Source organism: Oncorhynchus kisutch, linkage group LG2 (assembly GCF_002021735.2).
Source record: "Oncorhynchus kisutch isolate 150728-3 linkage group LG2, Okis_V2, whole genome shotgun sequence".
NCBI lineage: Eukaryota > Metazoa > Chordata > Actinopteri > Salmoniformes > Salmonidae > Oncorhynchus > Oncorhynchus kisutch.
In genome coordinates, this window is record NC_034175.2 from 22684197 (window position 1) to 22705628 (window position 21432).

The 21432-nt window shown below is 43.7% G+C and overlaps 2 protein-coding genes across 2 annotated transcripts in view; both read left to right on the top strand.

Moving 5' to 3' along the window:
- Positions 1-18921, top strand: part of myom3 (myomesin 3) — a 75687-nt gene extending 56766 nt beyond the window's left edge. The window contains exons 20-37 of the mRNA XM_020508836.2: positions 18-202; positions 310-424; positions 609-765; positions 3905-4011; positions 4094-4138; positions 4410-4546; positions 5586-5730; positions 6075-6134; positions 8402-8469; positions 8614-8721; positions 14192-14279; positions 15072-15110; positions 15571-15676; positions 16632-16795; positions 17085-17121; positions 17337-17359; positions 17477-17532; positions 17864-18921. Coding sequence (XP_020364425.1) covers positions 18-202; positions 310-424; positions 609-765; positions 3905-4011; positions 4094-4138; positions 4410-4546; positions 5586-5730; positions 6075-6134; positions 8402-8469; positions 8614-8721; positions 14192-14279; positions 15072-15110; positions 15571-15676; positions 16632-16795; positions 17085-17121; positions 17337-17359; positions 17477-17532; positions 17864-18130 — 1907 coding nt within the window. The 3' untranslated portion in view covers positions 18131-18921. The remainder of the gene's footprint in view (positions 1-17; positions 203-309; positions 425-608; positions 766-3904; positions 4012-4093; positions 4139-4409; positions 4547-5585; positions 5731-6074; positions 6135-8401; positions 8470-8613; positions 8722-14191; positions 14280-15071; positions 15111-15570; positions 15677-16631; positions 16796-17084; positions 17122-17336; positions 17360-17476; positions 17533-17863) is intronic.
- A 721-nt stretch (positions 18922-19642) lies between these two features.
- On the top strand, positions 19643-21047 carry LOC109909810 (fatty acid-binding protein 10-A, liver basic). The gene is made up of 4 exons (XM_020508847.2): positions 19643-19864; positions 20168-20340; positions 20643-20732; positions 20933-21047. Exons 1-4 carry the CDS (start codon positions 19798-19800, stop codon positions 20981-20983), a joined length of 381 nt encoding a protein of 126 aa, XP_020364436.1. The 5' UTR covers positions 19643-19797; the 3' UTR covers positions 20984-21047.
- The last annotated feature ends 385 nt before the right edge of the window (positions 21048-21432 follow it).

The following is a 21432-nucleotide window of genomic DNA, read 5'->3' on the forward strand; positions in this document are numbered from 1 at the left end:
CCCACTCATCCCCCCAGGCTGCCCGTATGACCTGGAATTCAGGGAGGTGAGGCATAACTCTCTGGTCCTCCTATGGGCAGTGCCTCTCTACGAAGGACAGCAAGGACCAATCACAGGGTACCTGGTGGAGCTGAGCGAGGGCGACCAATCACAGAGCTGGACTGCTGTGAATGACGAGCCAATTGCAGATACCTTTTTGAAGGTTGGTGAGATATACTTGGTGTATTGTAATAAAGATATAGAGTTAATATGTTTTTGTTTTTGATAAAATGTATCAAATATTTCATTTTGGTGTGATTGTGTTCCCAGGTGTCAGGACTCCAGGCAGGTCGGACCTATCGTCTCAGAGTGTGTGCCTTCAACAAGGCTGGAATGGGCATCCCTTCTCTGCCCTCTGAGCTTATCAGAGCCCAGACTCAACCAGGTGAGTCATTTTAGGGTTTTAGTTAACCTGGTTCAAGGTCTGTTTGTGTTTGACATAACAATGACCATAGGAGTTGGCCAAAGAGCACAAACATGTCTGGGACCAGGCTTGATTTTAGCAATACCAGGTCCCTGATTAACAATATCACCAGAATTACTTTTGATTCATGTTCTTTCTCCATCAGGCACCAGAGACATAGAGATTGGTGTGGACAATGATGGCTTCATCTTCCTGGCCTTTGAGGCCACTGAAATTACGGAGAAGAGCACGTTTGTCTGGCGCAAGAACTACAAAGAGGCCATTGAAGCTGGGAGAGCCAGGGTACTGTGGGAGAACAATAGGTACTGGAATCAAATCAAATCAAATTTTATTTTATTTGTCACATACACATGGTTAGCAGATGTTAATGCGAGTGTAGCGAAATGCTTGTGCTTCTAGTTCCGACAATGCAGTAATAACGAACAAGTAATCTAACTAACAATTCCAAAAAACGACTGTCTTATACACAGTGTAAGGGGATAAAGAATATGTACATAAGGATATATGAATGAGTGATGGTACAGAGGAGCATAGGCAAGATACAGTAGATGGTATCGAGTACAGTATATACATATGAGATGAGTATGTAAACAAAGTGGCATAGTTAAAGTGGCTATTGATACATGTATTACATAAGGATGCAGTCGATGATATAGAGTACAGTATCTACGTATGCATATGAGATGAATAATGTAGGGTAAGTAACATTATATAAGGGAGAATTGTTTAAAGTGGCTAGTGATATATTTACATCATTTCCCATCAATTCCCATTATTAAAGTGGCTGGAGTAGAGTCAGTGTCGTTGACAGTGTGTTGGCAGTAGCCACTCAATGTTAGTGGTGGCTGTTTAACAGTCTGATGGCCTTGAGATAGAAGCTGTTTTTCAGTCTCTCGGTCCCAGCTTTGATGCACCTGTACTGACCTCGCCTTCTGGATGACAGCGGGGTGAACAGGCAGTGGCTCGGGTGGTTGATGTCCTTGATGATCTTTATGGCCTTCCTGTAGCATCGGGTGGTGTAGGTGTCCTGGAGGGCAGGTAGTTTGCCCCCGGTGATGCGTTGTGCAGACCTCACTACCCTCTGGAGAGCCTTACGGTTGAGGGCGGTGCAGTTGCCATACCAGGCGGTGATACAGCCCGCCAGGATGCTCTCGATTGTGCATCTGTTGAAGTTTGTGAGTGTTTTTGGTGACAAGCCGAATTTCTTCAGCCTCCTGAGGTTGAAGAGGCGCTGCTGCGCCTTCCTCACGATGCTGTCTGTGTGAGTGGACCAATTCAGTTTGTCTGTGATGTGTATGCAGAGGAACTTAAAACTTGCTACCCTCTCCACTACTGTTCCATCGATGTGGATGGGGGGGTGTTCCCTCTGCTGTTTCCTGAAGTCCACAATCATCTCCTTAGTTTTGTTGACGTTGAGTGTGAGGTTATTTTCCTGACACCACACTCCGAGGGCCCTCACCTCCTCCCTGTAGGCCGTCTCGTCGTTGTTGGTAATCAAGCCTACCACTGTTGTGTCGTCTGCAAACTTGATGATTGAGTTGGAGGCATGCGTGGCCACGCAGTCGTGGGTGAACAGGGAGTACAGGAGAGGGCTCAGAACGCACCCTTGTGGGGCCCCAGTGTTGAGGATCAGCGGGGAGGAGATGTTGTTGCCTACCCTCACCACCTGGGGGCGGCCCGTCAGGAAGTCCAGTACCCAGTTGCACAGGGCGGGGTCGAGACCCAGGGTCTCGAGCTTGATGACGAGCTTGGAGGGTACTATGGTGTTGAATGCCGAGCTGTAGTCGATGAACAGCATTCTCACATAGGTATTCCTCTTGTCCAGATGGGTTAGGGCAGTGTGCAGTGTGGTTGAGATTGCTCTCATGTGGACCTATTTGGGCGGTAAGCAAATTGGAGTGGGTCTAGGGTGTCAGGTAGGGTGGAGGTGATATGGTCCTTGACTAGTCTCTCAAAGCACTTCATGATGACGGATGTGAGTGCTACGGGGCGGTAGTCGTTTAGCTCAGTTACCTTAGCTTTCTTGGGAACAGGAACAATGGTGGCCCTCTTGAAGCATGTGGGAACAGCAGACTGGTATAGGGATTGATTGAATATGTCCGTAAACACACCGGCCAGCTGGTCTGCGCATGCTCTGAGGGCGCGGCTGGGGATGCCGTCTGGGCCTGCAGCCTTGCGAGGGTTAACACGTTTAAATGTCTTACTCACTTCGGCTGCAGTGAAGGAGAGACCTGTATGTGTGTGTGTATGTGGTGTGTGTGTGTGTGTCTTTTACAGAGAAAGAAAAAGTGACCTGTAGAGTTGAGAGAGGACATGTAACCCATGAAAGACTTGTTTAATGTTAAGAGGTCACCAAAGGGTCAGACTCAGTGGAGATTCTTCCTCACCTCACACTATAATGCAAAATGTACTCCCTTTTCACTGAGCACTATGGTCCCATTCAGGCCTACTGAGCATGTGAAAAAGGTAATTCAAATAACCTAATTCAACCTAGCTAATTTCCGATTTATACGAAATTGTTTGACTACAGAGGTAGCAAAACTGTACTTCAAATCTATGATACTCCCCCACTTAACATACTGCTTGACTAGTTGGGCCCAAGCTTGCTGTACAACATTAAAACCTATTCAGTCTGTCTACATACAGGCTCTCAAAGTGCTTGATAGGAAGCCCAATAGCCATCATCATTGTCACATCCTTAGAAAGCATGAGCTCTTGAGTTGGGAAAATCTTATGCAATACACCGACGCATGTCTTGTATTCAAGATCCTTAATGGCCTGGCTCCCCCTCCACTCAATATTTTTGTTAAACAGAAAACCCAGACATATGGCAGCAGATCCACAAGGTCTGCCATGAGAGGTGACTGTATAGTTCCCCTAAGGAAAAGCACCTTTAGTAAATCTGCATTCTCTGTGAGAGCTTCCCATGTCTGGAATACACTGCCATCAGACACACATAACTGCACCACATATCACACTTTCACAAAATGCTTGAAGACATGGCTAAAGGTCAATCAGATTTGTGAACATGGTCCCTAGCTGTGTGTTGCCGCTTTCCATGTTGTCTGTTGTCTGTAGCTTGTGAGGTGTGGAAACACTATGTTGCTTTTATCAATTTTGTCTTGCTGCTTTTTGTTCTATGTTGCTCTGTCTGTATGCTACGTCTTGCTTGTCCTATGTTGCTCTGTCTGTATGCTATGTCTTGCTTGTCCTATGTTGCTATGTCTTGCCTGTTCTATGTTGCTATTGTCTATATTGTAATTGTTTTTAATAACCTGCCCAGGGACTGCGGTTGAAAATTAGCCGGCTGGCTAAAACCGGCACTTTTACTGAAACGTTGATTAATGTGCACTGTCCCTGTAAAAATAAAAAATAAACTCTCAAATAAATAAACTCCCCTGGTCTGTCCTTTAAGCCTACTGTCCTTCTGTCCGTCCCCAGGTCCATCCTAACCTTCACAAACGCCACTAAAGAGGACCTGGGCCTGTACACAGCAGAGATGAGTGACAACCCAGACATCTCTTCCAGTTTCACCTTTACCGCGGAAGGTACTTTATACTCCAAGCTAAAGAAGACCTGCGCAAAAGATAGCTGTTCCCTGTAATTCTCCCTCTCTCTCTTTTCCCATAGATCTGGACAGACTGACCGAGCTCAGCTGGCACATCTGCCACCCATGTAAGACTTAGTCTCTGTAATAATACAAGTCTCTATCGAGCTAAAACAGTCGATAGTACTCCTTTTAAAATAGAAACAGGCATAATATATTGTTCAACATCCCAATTTCAACACGCTATTCCCTCAGATGTTTTCTTGGGTAAGCCCTTTTTTTCCAATTCCTGCCATTGTTGTTGAGCACCCTTCCTGATGATGATTTTGTTTGTGGAAGCTTGGAGGCCAACCTGAACCCATAACCTATTCCCTCTTCATTGTTCTCTCTCCCCTACAGTGATAGCTCTGCGCTCCAAGTGGCAGGTGGAGGTGTCAGAGAAAGGGAACGTGCGTCTCTGGATGCAGACTGAGAGCCTGAGCAACGCTGCAGAGCTCCGCCTCATTCTCAACGACAGAGAGATCTCCAGTACTGCAGTAAGGAGCGCTTCAAAACACAGGCTATGTGTTCTAATCTCAGAACCCAGAACTACATCTGGGGCCTACTGGTCTGTCGGTAGAGTGTGTATGTCTCAAATGAATACTAAAACAAGCTTGGGTGTCAGAATGTTCTTGCTTTAATCGATGGTGCAGTGTTTTATGAATAGGAAGGCAATGACAAGTTGGTTAAAACAGAAATAGACCGAACCAGGCAAGTTATAGCATGTCTACCGGAGGTGTGCATAAAGCATAAGCTACTGCATTTTGCATACACACATTTATTTCTGAATATATGCAGATGGTTATTTGTTCCCGGATGCATTTTGATTTCTAGTGAAAATCTCCATAAATCAACGAAATCTAGATGTGCCACAAAATAGCTAAATGTTTGATAGTTCCCCATTCAAGTTTGCATTAGTAAGAGGTATTGACTGTATAGAAAGAGAAAGTAATCACACAAACAAGCACAATAAAACATGTTTACCCTCACCATCATACTTGCAATTTCATTTAAACACAAATCACCTTCATAAAGATTTTCACCAGAATGTGCGTAGCAACATGATAGCAATGTTGATTTGTTATGAAATCAACCTAAAAAAATAAAATAACCACAGGTTGGAAGACTACTGTCGGCAGAGGTTGTTGCAACAGATGTACCTACATGGTAGTACACCAGATTTTCCATGGGGTGAAACTAATATTACAGAACATGTTTTTGGGCTCCGTGTCTTGGGGTATGGAATAGCATGATTACATCCATGCACGTGTGTTCACGTGAACGTCAACACTGCTAAGGGTTTATTACTAAATGATTACAGATGAGGATTATGTGAATAAACCAAACCCCATTTCCCCCATTTTATTTGCCTTGATTAGCTCAAATCAACATGCAAGTCACATTTGTAGAAGTTATTGTAGAAACGTGGTTTCTGTGAAGTGCGCGTGCCTGCGTGTGTGTGTGTGCACATGTACAGTATGTACATACGGGCGCATTCATGTGCTTGTGTGTGTCCTCTCTCTTCTCTCTCCCTAGGCCCACAAGATTAACTTTGACAAGGCCAGTGGGCTGATAGAGATCCTGTTTGACCAGCTGTCTAAGGAGGACGAGGGCTCCTACACAGCCCAGCTCTGCGACGGCCGCGCCAAGAACCAGTTCACCCTGGTGCTCGTGGACGAGAGTGAGTCCATCTGGTCACCCAAACTCATTACCAGGATGTTCATACTACCGAACCGAGCTGAGCTAAACCAAGCTGTGATGAGCTGGCCTGTTTTCGCATCCACCATAGTTGCTGGAAGTGCTGAGCCAGCACAGTTTGCTTCAGATCGGCACAATAGTGTGAAAAGGGCAGCTTACTATTTCTGTGAACTCTAAAGAGCTGTAAATGTTTGGCATGGTCTGATATATAGATTTGTTCCAATCGATTTGGTTATTGCAGTCAATGTTACTGTCTTATTGTTGGTAGTTACTACATATCCTCGGTGTGCCAGTAGGGAAGTGACCCTGTGGTTGTGTCTTTGACAGAGTTCCGTCAGACACTGGCTCAGTCCATAGCCAACAGAATGGACTACAAGAGAAAGTCAGGTGAGTGTTCCCCTATTGGCCCCTAGTTCACCCCTGACCTCTGGGCTGGATCCAGTGCTTAATTTTGTCAATCGTGAGGTCCTGGAACACATAGTGAGTGCAGGAGTGGTGGGGGGGGGGGTATCCGGGGGGTATCCGAGGGGGCTCTGAGGTACCGGAACACATTGAGAAAAAAAGTGTCAAACACAAAGTGTCAGCGCAGCAGACAAGTAGCCTACTGTCTACGGTGGTGAAACGGACAGCACTCTCCAAAGCATTTTAGACGTCACTGCAGTAGGCCCACATACCTGAGTATAGCTGCGGGGCTGACACAAGTCTGAATTTCTTATAGCCTCATTTTCCAGACGTCAATGTACAGCGACCTTTTTAGACGACACTGCAGAACACATTGTGCATTGTGCACACATGCTCAGCTGTGGGGCTGACACGACCAGCATTTCATTTCATTTTCAACACATCAAATGTAGCAGTTGAACAAATATCACAATATTGGAATATAACTTCGAATAAGATAAATCAGTGTAGGCTACAGCAGAACACACACATGACAATATATAGGCCTTCCTGTGTGAAGCACCTATTCAGATTACCTTCACAGTACTGAACAAGTTTGTAAAGGGAAAAAAATGTCCTACCTTAGTTTTCAGAACCTCCCACAATGACTCTCCCCATGTCATGTCCATTGAACCCCTAAGAGTCCATTTCTTGCTCAAAGCCATGAGCGGGCCTGTGGCTGGGACAATTAGCTTCCTTCGAAGGATTTTCTGAAGACTCTGGCTGTAGTGTCTATTACTTCATTTTGAGTGTTAAATATTCATATTTTTTATTTAACTTTGATTTAACTAGGCAAGTCAGTTAAGAACAAATTCTTATTTACAATGATGGCCTAATCCGGACAACGCTGGGCGAATTGTGCATCGCCCTATGGGGACTCTCAATCACGGCCGGGTGTGGACCAGGGTCTGTAGTGAGCCCTCTAGCACTGAGATGGAGTGCCTTAGACCGCTGCGCCACTCGGGAGCCCTAAAAACTATTACCTGGGTATCCTCTTTAGCCCTGTCTATAAGGCTTGCTGCCACCAGATGTGCCTTGGTTCGGGCATGTTCAAAAACATTTTTTTCTGAGGACTTTTTTATGTCAGAGGCATAGGATGTTAAATTATTGTACATCCCACCCACTCTTTTGCTAGTTTCATCCCTCCCAGGGATTTCTAGACCCCAAGTTCCCTACCTTTTTTCATGTTGTACAGCCCAACTTTTAATTCTACATGACAAGCCAGGGGTTATATGTTTGATTGTTCTTGAACTGCAAATTGCACCTTCTCTGAGCACTTCGTCGGTGGATGCACTGCCCCCCTCCCCCCCAGCTCCCCGTCTCACTCTCCTGCTGAGTCTGACTCGCTAGTAGGCCTACAAGCTAGTGGAGGTGCCGGTGGTGATGCTGAACTGGTGGGATTAGCAGCGCTGCTAGCTAAGGCATTGGCATCAGGAACAGTTTGCCCCTCGCTCCTCTCCTCTGGCAACGATAGTTATCTGGCTCGTTCTGGGTTCGATTCACCATATTTTTCTGGATTTTTGGACTTGAACAAATGATGTCAAACTCGATTGCCTTTTCTTTAAAAAAAAAGTATGTGGCCTCCCACGATTCAAATTCAGTAGGGAGACGACCAGCCTAGGCTATATAATGTGATTACACAGGGACCTCTTCACCAGCTGACCACCACTACCAATACCTGTGTCAAGATCAGTTACTTACCCCACAAGGCCCCTCCCCATGTCTCTACGTACAAATAAGAGAGCAGGTCTGGAATCAGTGTGGCAGGACAAGATGATTACACAGAAGGATCACCGCGCTTTTACATGATGGTGTTTTTGAGAGGGGGGGGGGGGGGGGCAACTTGATTTAACGCTGATCGTTTTTATTAGAATGTCTACAGTGCGAACAGCGAAACAATGAATAAATCATGCCGCGAGAGGTACCGGATCCAGGCAAATAGGTGGTGGAACGAACAAAGTCAAATCTGAGAGGTGCCGGATCTGGCTGTCCAAAGCCCATGTAGGATGTGTTTTTATTTACTGCCAACAGTGGATAAAGATCCGATTTCTGCGTAAAATGCTCCTGTCAAATAGGCAGCTATAACTCTAGAACATAATATATAATGCTGACACACTAGAATATGGCGAGCTTCATTGATTGACTGCCAGCAAAGACAGCCGCTGTATCTCTGGTCCAGTGGACGCAGTTAATCATTCGCTCTGTCTTTCAAGGACCCTATTTCCTGGAGTTTTTGTCATGGACCGTGACAGAGGACTGTGAGTTTATAATCAAATGCAAGGTAATTTAGAAATATCCCATATGTTATCTTTGTTCTGAAATAATCACATGGATTCTGGATTCTGATATGCATGTGCGTTGTTATGAATGTATTCCGTGCACAGTGTTACTGTATCATTAGAATCCTCTGTCTTTCTGGGTCCAGGTGACCAACGTAAGCAAGGATACGATTCTGAAGTGGTTCAAGGATGGCGTGGAGACTCCAGCTGTGTATGACCAGCAGACTGGAGTCAGCACCATGACTGTGCAACAGGTACACCATACCACATCCAGTCCTCATGGGGCTAGTTTCCTGAACCCAGATTAAAATTAATCCTGGACTAAAACACACTTTCAATGGAGATTCTCTATTGTGAATGTTTTTAATCCAGGACTAGGCTGAATCTGGTTCCAGGGAACTAGCCCATAATGTCACATGTCACTTTGATCAACCCCACTATTTAGCGCACAACTGGATATTTGACCTGGTGACCTTCCGGCTACAGATCCGCCTCTCTAACTATTAAGCTCCTAACCACCTAATTTTTGCAGCATAGTAATGTACACTACAGTTCAAAAGGTTTGGGGTCACTTAGAAATGTCCTTGTTTTTGAAAGAAAAGCAAAAAAAGATCTCTATTAAAATAACATCAAATTGATCAGAAATACAGTGTAGACATTGTTAATGTTGTAAATGATTGTAGCTGTAAACGGCTGACATTTAATGGAATATCTACATAGGTGTACAGAGGCCCATTATCAGCAACCATCACTCCTGTGTTCCAATGGCACGTTGTGTTAGCTAATCCAAGTTTATCATTAAGGCTAATTGATCATTAGAAAACCCTTTTGCAATTATGGTAGCACAGCTGAAAACTGATGTTCTGATTAAAGAAGCAATACAACTGGCTTTCTTTAGACTAGTTGAGTATCTGGAGCATCAGCATTTGTGGGTTTCAATTAGAGGCTCAAAATGGCCAGAAGCAAAGAACTTCTTCTGAAACTCGTCAGTGTCAGAGTCGTGTGTATAGGTGGCAGGGAAGTCAGGCGCAGGAGAGTCAAACAGAGTGTAAATGGAGGCTTAAATAAATGCCCAATTAACATGCTCCAAACACTAATATGGACATACATAAATAAACATGGGTACGAGGACCCGTCGCGCACCTATACAACCATAAAATAACACTGACATAAAACAATCTCTGACAAAGACATGAGGGGAAACAGAGGGTTACGACTTTGGCAGAAGTCGTGACAGTCAGTCTATTCTTGTTCTGAGAAATGAAGGCTATTCCATGCGAGAAATTGCCAAGAAACTGAAGAACTCATACAACGCTGTACGAGATCTACCTCAATCAGCCCGACTAACCGGTGTCTGTATGTAGCCTCGCTACTGTTATAGTCTTGCTACTGTATATAGCCTCGCTACTGTTATAGTCTCGCTACTGTATATAGCCTCGCTACTGTTATAGTCTCACTACTGTATATAGCCTCGCTACTGTTATAGTCTCGCTACTGTATATAGCCTCGCTACTGTTATAGTCTCGCTACTGTATATAGCCTCGCTAATGTTATAGTCTCGCTACTGTATATAGCCTCGCTACTGTTATAGTCTCACTACTGTATATAGCCTCGCTACTGTTATAGTCTCGCTACTGTATATAGCCTCGCTACTGTTATAGCCTCACTACTGTATATAGCCTCGCTACTGTTATAGTCTCACTACTGTATATAGCCTCGCTACTGTTATAGTCTCGCTACTGTATATAGCCTTGCTACTGTTATAGTCTCACTATTGTATATAGCCTCGCTACTGTTATAGTCTCACTACTGTATATAGCCTCGCTACTGTTATAGTCTCACTACTGTATATAGCCTCGCTACTGTTATAGTCTCACTACTGTATATAGCCTCGCTACTGCTATAGTCTCACTACTGTATATAGCCTCGCTACTGTTATAGTCTCACTACTTTATATAGCCTCGCTACTGTTATAGTCTCACTACTGTATATAGCCTCGCTACTGTTATAGTCTCACTACTGTATATAGCCTCACTACTGTATATAGCCTCGCTACTGTTATAGTCTCACTACTGTATATAGCCTTGCTACTGTTATAGTCTCACTACTGTATATAGCCTCGCTACTGTTATAGTCTCACTACTGTATATAGCCTTGCTACTGTTATAGTCTCACTACTGTATATAGCCTCGCTACTGTTATAGTCTCACTACTGTATATAGCCTCGCTACTGTATATAGCCTCACTACTGTATATAGTCTCACTACTGTATATAGCCTCACTACTGTATATAGCCTCACTACTGTATATAGCCTCACTACTGTATATAGCCTCACTACTGTATAAAGCCTCACTACTGTATAAAGCCTCACTACTGTATATAGCCTCACTACTGTATATAGCCTCACTACTGTATATAGCCTCACTACTGTATATAGCCTCACTACTGTATAAAGCCTCACTACTGTATATAGCCTCACTACTGTATATAGCCTCACTACTGTATATAGCCTCACTACTGTATATAGCCTCACTACTGTATAAAGCCTCACTACTGTATATAGCCTCACTACTGTATATAGCCTCACTACTGTATATAGCCTCACTACTGTATATAGCCTCACTACTGTATAAAGCCTCACTACTGTATATAGCCTCACTACTGTATATAGCCTCACTACTGTATATAGCCTCACTACTGTATAAAGCCTCACTACTGTATATAGCCTCACTACTGTATATAGCCTCACTACTGTATATAGCCTCACTACTGTATATAGCCTCGCTACTGTATATAGCCTCACTACTGTATATAGCCTCACTACTGTATAAAGCCTCACTACTGTATAAAGCCTCACTACTGTATATAGCCTCACTACTGTATAAAGCCTCACTACTGTATATAGCCTCACTACTGTATAAAGCCTCGCTACTGTATATAGCCTCACTACTGTATAAAGCCTCACTACTGTATAAAGCCTCACTACTGTATATAGCCTCACTACTGTATATAGCCTCACTACTGTATATAGCCTCACTACTGTATATAGCCTCACTACTGTATATAGCCTCACTACTGTATAAAGCCTCACTACTGTATAAAGCCTCACTACTGTATATAGCCTCACTACTGTATAAAGCCTCACTACTGTATAAAGCCTCGCTACTGTATAAAGCCTCACTACTGTATATAGCCTCACTACTGTATATAGCCTCACTACTGTATAAAGCCTCACTACTGTATATAGCCTCACTACTGTATAAAGCCTCGCTACTGTATAAAGCCTCACTACTGTATATAGCCTCACTACTGTATATAGCCTCACTACTGTATAAAGCCTCACTACTGTATATAGCCTCACTACTGTATATAGCCTCACTACTGTATATAGCCTCACTACTGTATAAAGCCTCACTACTGTATATAGCCTCACTACTGTATAAAGCCTCACTACTGTATAAAGCCTCGCTACTGTATATAGCCTCACTACTGTATATAGCCTCACTACTGTATAAAGCCTCACTACTGTATATAGCCTCACTACTGTATATAGCCTCACTACTGTATATAGCCTCACTACTGTATAAAGCCTCACTACTGTATAAAGCCTCACTACTGTATAAAGCCTCGCTACTGTATATAGCCTCACTACTGTATATAGCCTCACTACTGTATATAGCCTCACTACTGTATATAGCCTCACTACTGTATAAAGCCTCACTACTGTATATAGCCTCACTACTGTATAAAGCCTCACTACTGTATATAGCCTCACTACTGTATAAAGCCTCACTACTGTTATTTTTCACTGTCTTTTTACTGTTGTTTTTATTTCTTTACTATTGTTCACCTAATACCTTTTTTGTACTGTTGGTTAGAGCCTGAGAGTAAGAATTTCACTGTAAGGTCTACACCTGCTGTATTCGCCGCACGTGACAAATAAACTTTGATTTGATTTGACTACTCCCTTCACAGAACAGCACAAACTGCCTCTAGCCAGAATAGAAAGAGGAGTGGGAGGCCCCGGTGCACAACTGAGCAAGAGCACAAGTACATTAATGTCTAGTTTGAGAAACAGACGCCTCACAAGTCCTCAACTGGCAGGTCCATTAAATAGTACTCGTAAAACACCAGTCTCAACGTCAACAGTGAAGAGGCGACTCCGGGATGCTGGCCTTCTAGGCAGAGTTGCTCTGTCCAGTGTCTGTGTTCTTTTACCCATCTTAATCTTTTATTTTAATCGGCCAGTCTGAGATATGGCTTTTTCTTTGCAACTCTGCCTAAAAGGTCAGCATCCCGGAGTCGCCACTTCACTGTCGACGTTGAGACAAGTGTTTTGCAGGTATTATTTAATGCTCAGTCCCCTCCTGTACTCCCTGCTCACTCATGACTGCATGGCCAGGCACAACTCCAACACCATCATTAAGTTTGCCGATGACACAACATTGGTAGGCCTGATCACAGACAACGACGAGACAGCCTATTGGGAGGAGGTTAGAGACCTGGCCGTGTGTTGTGCCAGGACAACAACCACTCCCTCAACGTGATCAAGACAAAGGAGATGATTGTGGACTACAGGAAAAGGAGGACTGAGCACACCCCCATTCTCATCGACGGGTCTGTAGTGGAGCAGGTTGAGAGTGGTGTCCACATCACCAACAAACTAACATGGTCCAAACACACCAAGACAGTCGTGAAGAGGGCACGACAAAACCTATTCCCCCTCAAGAGACTGAAAAGATTTGGCATGGGTCCTCCGATCCTCAAAAGGTTCTACAACTGCACCATTGAGAGCATCCTGACAGGTTGCATCACTGCCTGGTATGGCAACTGCTCAGCCTCCAACCACAAGGCACTACAGAGGGTAGTGCGTACGGCCCAGTACATCACTGGGGCCACGCTTCCTGCCATCCAGGACCTATATACCAGAGGAAGGCCCTAAAAATAGTCAGACTCCAGCCCCCCCTAGCCATAGACTGTTCTCTCTGCTACCGCATGACAAGCGGTACCGGAGCGCCAAGTCTAGGTCCAAGAGGCTTCTAAACAGCTTCTACCCCCAATCCATAAGACCATCTAATCAAATGGCTACCCAGACTATTTGCGTCCCCCCCTCCCCTTTTACGCAGCTGCTGCTCTCTGTCATTATCTATGCATAGTCACTTTAATAACTCTACCTACATTACCTCGACTAACTGGTTCCCCCACACATTGTCTCTGTACCAGTACCCTCTGTATATTGTCTCGCTATTGTTATTTTACTGCTGCTCTTTAACTACTTGTTATTTTTATTTCTTATTCATATTTTTTTAACTGCATCGTTGCTTAGGGGCTGGTAAGTAAACATTTCACTGTCAGGTCTACACTTGTTGTATTCGGCGCATGTGACTAATACAATTTGATTTGATCAGTGATCATCACACACACACACACACAGAGTGTGTCAGAGTGTCTCTACAGTATGAGTGTTTATAGATCATTGCATGATTACCCACCGGGCACACACTGGTTGAATTAACGTTGCTTCCACGTCATTTCAATGAAATTATGGTGAACCAATGTGGAATGGACGTTGAATTGACGTCTGTGCCCTGTGGGTAGGATTGTCTGTGTACAGAAAGTCAAATGTGTTTTGGGTATTCTCAAACCCTGTGTGTATGTGCGTGTTGACGCGCCTGTGTGTGTGTGTCATAATGATTGACTGTTTTCTCTCTGGTGAATCTCAGGTGACTAAGAAGGAGGCAGGCCACTACAAAGCCGTGGCGTCTGATGGTAGAGGACAGGATGTCAGCACACTGGAGTTACTAGATGAAGGTGAGACGTCATGGCACTGTCATGGACAACCACAGACATGGGCCCATGTTTGTAAAGCAATCAGTTTTGCTTCGTAGAGCCTAATGAATATGATGACTTGGACTGGGGGGGGACCTGATCCTAGATTAGCACTAGTACTCTGGGAAGCTTTGTGAATACGGGCCCCGGTCTAGCCGAAATATCAGGGAAATGTTAGTCTCTCAAGTTACATTGTTATGAGGCAATTTCAAAGTGCATTATTGTTATGTCTCATGATTATTCTGAAGATGCAGAAACTGAGACTGCACATAGTGTAATATCATGCATAGAGGTTAATGAACATTATAAACTGGGTGTTTTGAGCTCTGAATGCTGATTGGCTGAAAGCCATAGAATACCAGACCATTTATCACAGGTATGACAAAAAAATACTTCTTACTGATGGTAACCAGTTTATAATAGCAATAAGGCACCTTGGGTGTTTGTGGTATATGGCCAATATACCACTGCTAATGGCTGTATCCAGGCGTTCATAGAATGTCCTATATGGACTTTGGTCAGCCGGATGGGATACACTTTTGTTGACTCTTGTTGGCCCCGGCAGGAACACTGTAGACCAATCACAGCGCTTAGAGACCCAGCCCAGAGGTCAGAGGTGAACCAGGGGCCAATAGGGGAACACTCACGCGTTGCATCATTGATAAGAACAGCCCGTAGCTGTGGTATATTTGCCATGTACCACACCTCCACAGACCGTATCGCTTAAATAAAGCCTAATGTCTGGAGACATAATTATTCTGTCTTTATTTACAGAGTATGACAAGCTCCTACAACTCCTGAGCAAACAGTGTGGTAAGTTCAACATGGATTTCCTAATACTATTACGCCAACATTTCAGTACCGAAACAGGAGTGACTTCTCAAGCATTCTTATGAACAATTTTTGGATGGGAACAACGAAATCATTAAATGATGAAGGATCGGCCCCCTTTTTTCAATTTTCACCTAAAATGACATACCCAAATCTAACTGCCTGTAACTCAGGCCCTAAAGCAAGGATATGTATTTTCTTGGTACCATTTGAAAGGAAACACTTTGAATTTGGTGGAAATGTGAAAGGAATGTAGGAGAATATCTGGTAAAAGATAATACAGAAAAAACAACCATTATCTAGTATTTTTTGCACCGTCTTTCAAATGCAAGAAAAAGGCCATACTGGGCCTGCCCTGTCAACTGTCAATATCCCAACAATGACATTCTGTCACAGAGTATCATCTCTCTGAATTTGACTTTTTCCTCTCTCTGTGGCACAGCGCTGTCTGCAGGCCCAGTGAGGATTCAATGCACTGCTATGGGCTTCAAGCTCTACTGCTCTCTCAAGTACTATATCAGCTACATGAAGACCAGCTGGCACTTCAAGTGAGTTCCCTGGCCTGGCCTCTGTACTCTGCCCTGCCACACGGGCTGTGCTCCAGGCCTACTGTATCCACTTTGTCTACATTATACAGTCTGTATGTTATACAGAGTAGGGGGAAGTTGCCCCTAGGCGCTGAGCTTGGGTCAGTTTAGAATTTTCCCCACTAATTGTTAAGGTTGGGATTGGGGGAGGGGAAGTTGATCCTAAATCTGTGTCTAAGGGAAACATCATACAGGGAACAGGGACTGGACTTTTATCGCCACCTGCTGGCAGCTTTTATGGTTAGCACCAACCACCAACCCTACAGAGGGTTCTACAGAGTTACGGAGCAGGCAGGCTTTTGTTCTAATCCAGCATTAACACACCTGATTCAACTAATAGACTAATCATTAAGACTTTGATTAGTTGAATCAGCTGTGTTGATGCCTGTCTGGAGCAAGAGCCTGCACATCCTGTACCTCTCCATTACCAGAGCTGATGATAACCCAACACGGAAAAAACACATGAATTTCACCTGAACACAGGTGGAGTGTTCCAAAAACACGTTTTCATGTGATCTTATGTGAAGTTAATGTGCCAACATGTAACTCAACATGTGATAACACGAAACTACACATGTGAAATCGTGATTTTTCACGTGATTTTTCTGTAAGGGCACTGCTGTAGCAACATGGTTTGTTGTCTAATTTTAACTCAGAGTTGCTTTAGCATTTGTGTTTTTCTTCACATCGCCCCACAGCTTCCTTAGTGAGACAGTCTGAGCCCTTAATCCCAAATCCATCTCATCTCACCAGTTTGAAAAAGACCAAACGTAAAGGCTTTTTACAAACAAACTGAACAAGTAAAGCCCTCAGACATAAATAGTCATGGCCTTGTATGGAAGTATTTTTTGTTGGATTTTAGAAAAACAATATTCTATTCAATTGTATTACCATATTCTATTTCATTGTGTACCAGGGAGAGTAGGATTGACCAGTTGGAGAGGTGTAAGCCTGGCAGCAGTATGCAGAAGCTGTGGGTCGAGGTCTTTGCGCCCACAGAGAACGATAAGGGGAAGTACACTCTGGAGATGTTTGATGGTCAAGAAAAGCACACCCGCTCACTAGACCTATCTGGACAAGGTTAGTCTGACCAGTCTGATTCACTCAAAAAGCAGTATCGTATCAAAGCAGTTAAGCGAAATAGGCTTCATACAGGGGGTTCTACTGCTTCAGATTCATGTCAATGTCTTCAGAGCTAGAATGTAAACTTCCGAACTTCCGTATTATTACTCAATTATAATTAAATGTGTCTGCAATCTTGATCTACATTCACATCTTCCGAGACAGGCAGTTAATGAATATTACACTCTTCCTAAATACTTTTACAGTAATCTATATTGAATTATCTCTCTCTTTCTCTCTTCAAAAGCCTTTGCTGATGCTCTGTTGGAATACCAGAGGTTGAAGTAAGTGCAGTACCATATTGATGGTGCGTGCCCAGCATGGCTTGCAGTGGTAAACACTAACACAAACAATTACAGGTACTATTTTCAATCACTATTCTCACATGGGCAAACAGAAAACGGTTCTATATTCAATATTGATGAGTTGACATATAGTATGGCAATGAAACCATTTGCAAATATATTTACCAGTTTTACCATTGCTTTTTGCTACAAAGGCAAGTGGCGGTTGCTGAGAAAAGTGAGTAGCCTACTCTTTCATTGTTTCTTAATAATTGCATTTTCTGTACACTGGAATGATTGAATGAGCTTCCTGTGGATGATTCAATGGGAGTAAATGTCCTTCTCATTGATTTAGATCGGGCCAGGGTGACCAAGGGGCTACCAGATGTGGTGGCTATCATGGAGAATAAGGTAGGCTAACTTTGGGAAATAATACTGTCCTATTACGTGGTTACCATGTTCAGTACTTCCTTATCCTTTTACGTCCAATTTGTGTGCTTGTACTGTTAGACCAACGAGTAGAAGTGCTGATCTAGGATTAGTTTAGCCTTTTAGATCATAATGAATACAATTAAATGGACAAGGGGGACTGATCTTAGATCAGCATCTTCTCCAATACGGATTTTTTTTTAAATAACCTTACCTGCCCATGTCAACAGTGATAAGTGATATTTGGTCATTTTTCCTATTTACATTGACTGTTGTGAATCATGTCATCTTTATTTCCCTCTCTCCTCCTTAGTCTCTGTGTCTGACCTGCTTCACTGATGGTGACCCTGCCCCAGAGATGTTCTGGCTGAGGAACGACAAAGGCATCGTCTCGGGGGGCCAGTTCAACATCGCCAACGAGAATAAGTGCAGCACTCTGACTGTAAACAACGTGACTAGCGAGGACACGGGCAACTACAGCATCTTTGTGCGCAACCAGTACGGCACTCAGACGGTCAACGTGACCGTGAGCGTGTACAAGCACGGCGAGAAGCCTCCGCCCGATGCAGTGGAGATGTAAGGAAGGAAGGAGTGATGGTTTTGTTGCCCTAAGAGAGGATTCCAACTGGGCACAGACGTCAATTCAATGTCTTTTCCACGCTGGTTCCACATGATATGGAAACCACGTTGATTCGACCAGTGTGTGCCCAGTGGGTTGTGTTTGTATGGTGGTTCAGCCAGTTAGTTTTCATGGGGTTAAATTAGAGTTACTGAGGAGTGAAATACAAGAAGCAGTTCATTTCTGGCATTGTGATGTAGCAATGACTAAGAAGTTTCATGTGCAAGAGGGAATGCGGTCAATTTGTGGCCCAGTCAAAACTGCAACAGCCTGTATTCTTGTGTCATTATACTACCAATAAATATCCCAAGAGTGTCAGCTATAATTTTATGATGTCGCCCCTTTCTTTCTGGAGCAATTAATTAATAGGACCTGTGAGCAGGGACGAGAAAGCTCGGAAGTAGGATTCATTGGCCAAGGCGAGCACATTAAATGTTCATTCCATGTCTTGACAGCAGCAGACTTGATCCGAATTCTAATTATCTCCCATGTTGTACTTCACTAGACGTGTCATGTTAGTCATGCACATGGAGCAGATTACAGAGGTGCAACGACACGTCAAGTGCGTTTTTCCACATCAACCTAATTCATGCTTTGACCTCCATGTAATGAGGCAGCAATCTCGCTCATTCAGAGTCTGCACCTGCAGCTTAAGTAGGTCTATTAGCCTGTTAGCTCTCCACATACAGTATTTGTCATATCATGCGTCTCTGCAATCGCTTGTGTGCTGCTAATAAAGTCATTTGATCTTGGTGGCTTGACACGGTTTCATTCACCTCAACATGCTTCTGATGTTGTTATTGTTTGCACTGTTTGAGGTGTCTGCCAGAGGGATTCGTCATTCAATGATTATTAGAAACATCTCATTACAAGTGTGGGCAATTATTATGCGAGCAAAGAGCAGCTAAGACATGTCTTCTGAACTGATAGACAAGCTTTTGTCCAAGGTGTCATTCACCCATCGCCTGGTTAAACAGTGGAGTAGATAGTTTTTTTAGAAGATTCCACAGGACATCAGACCTGGGTTCGAATACTATTCAAACAGTTTCAGAGTTTGCTTTAGCCTGCCCGGAGTGCCATATGGTCTAGTTTGCACTTTTGCAACGATTTTAGCGGTTCCATTGTACTAGCCACGCTCGATAAAGACCAGCTAAAGTATTCAAAATGATTTCATACAGCAATTTAACCAGGGTCTGCATTTAGGACAGTATTGCAAGAAGGGCTCCCCCGAAACAAACATGAGATCTGCGTGTCAGAAGTTTCAGAATCTATTGGGATGAGTAAAACCCATGCATATGTCATTTTATGACTATATTTTATGGCTATACGATAGCACAGCTCGGACATAACGTACTCTTCCCCATCCCAAGACAACTGGAAGTTGGGATCATGCCAGACAGAGATGTAAGTGAACTCTGGGTTGTTCAAACAATGAGGAACATTACTTCAGAGGTTACTGATTAGACACAGAGGCACAGAGCGGAGCCCCTTCTACCTGCTGATATAAGTAGCTGTGGGGGACACAGTGCCGTTTCTACATTTGTGTTGAGCTTCGCACAGCTGTCTCAGGCTCCTATTGCCCATTTTGGTGAAGGAGGAGAAACCGGACCGGTACAGACACAGACGACATGGCCTTCAGTGGAACGTGGCAGGTGTATGCTCAGGAGAACTACGAGGAGTTCCTCAGGGCCATCTGTGAGTTTCTTAAAGATTCATTACATTGCACCTATAGGGTTGTTTAGGGCTGAATCTGAAATGTATGTGCTTGATTCCTCGTGTCCTCTTTCTCAAAACTCATTGGAGGCTAGAAGATTAATGATACCTCCCCTCTGACCTTCTCATCTAATGAGTTTTGAAAAAGAGAGAGGATGTAAGGAATCAAGGAAATACAAGAGATTCGACTATAGATTCCCAACTATGACCCAAAATGAAAAGGTAGGGTTTGCCTCCATGGGTCCAATCCTAAGCTAATGAGTCAACCTCCTGCCCATCCATCAGCACTCCCAGAAGACGTTATCAAGCTGGCCAAAGACATCAAGCCCGTGACTGAGATCCAGCAGAACGGCAATGACTTCGTCATCACCTCCAAAACTCCTGGCAAGTCCATCACTAACTCCTTCACCATCGGCAAAGAGGCCGACATCACCACCATGGATGGCAAGAAGCTCAAGGTAGGCAATCCCAATTTACCTGTCTGTGGTGAATCTATACATATGAAAGTATTGATTGATTCACTGACATATTGTTAAATCGACAGGTTTCATCTTTGAATTGAAGTCCAGCAATGCTTGGTAGTTTAAAAGTTCTGTCTTGTGGATGTTCTGTCTTATGAGGGAGGGGGGGTCAAGACGATCGTCTTGTATCTGAAGTTAGTGTTATGTCTTGTTCAGTCTTCCAAGTTTCTTAGCTCATCTGTCATCACTCGTTATTGCTACACATTACTGATCGCCTCTCTCTTCTCTGGCCCCTACAGTGCACGGTCAGACTGGCGGGAGGGAAGCTGATGTGCAACACAGACAAATTCACACACATCCAGGAGCTCAAAGGCGGAGAGATGGTTGAGGTAATTTGACCTAATGTTGGTAACACTGAAGAATAACACACTACACTGTCAGTACAGTGTGTCAAATATCAGCATATACAGTTGTGACATATGGGGCACAGGTCAAACAAGCTGGCTATTTCTACCTTAGGTGGTTTTATTTGTATAATAGTGACCTGACCACAGTAACTAAACACTTTTCACTACCTCCCCCATTTCAGACGCTGACAGTGGGCTCTACGTCACTCATCAGGAGGAGCAAAAAGTTGTAAACCTGGAATGGTAGCAGGCAGGGGGCAGTCCTTGGCTATTTAAATAAACTTGCTTGACGTAAAACGTGTGGTTTATTACGTGTGCTGTGAACATGCTGCTGTGCATCATCTAATACACAGTAAACACTGATTGGATAACAGAAAAGTATTCAATCTACACTACCGGTCAAAAGTCTTAGACCAACTACTCATTCAAGGGTTTTTCTTGCTTTTCACAATTTTCTACATTGTAGAATAATAGTGAAGACATCAAAACTATGAAATAACACATATAGAATCATGTAGTAACCAAAAAAGTGTTAAACAAATACAAATCTATTTTATATTTGAGATTCTTCAAATAGCCACCCTTTGCGATATTACTGCACGGGTTGGAACTAGAAGCACAAGCATTTCGCTACATTCGCATTAACATCTGCTAACCATGTGTATGAGACCAATACAATTTT

Excerpts from the sequence above, each read along its gene's own strand:
- LOC109909810 (XM_020508847.2), top strand. The coding sequence starts at position 19,798 with ATGGCCTTCAGTGGAACGTGGCAGGTGTATGCTCAGGAGAACTACGAG. Across the intron at positions 19,865-20,167 it reads GGAGTTCCTCAGGGCCATCT|CACTCCCAGAAGACGTTATC; the intron begins GTGAGTTTCTTA and ends CCCATCCATCAG. Across the intron at positions 20,341-20,642 it reads TGGATGGCAAGAAGCTCAAG|TGCACGGTCAGACTGGCGGG; the intron begins GTAGGCAATCCC and ends TGGCCCCTACAG.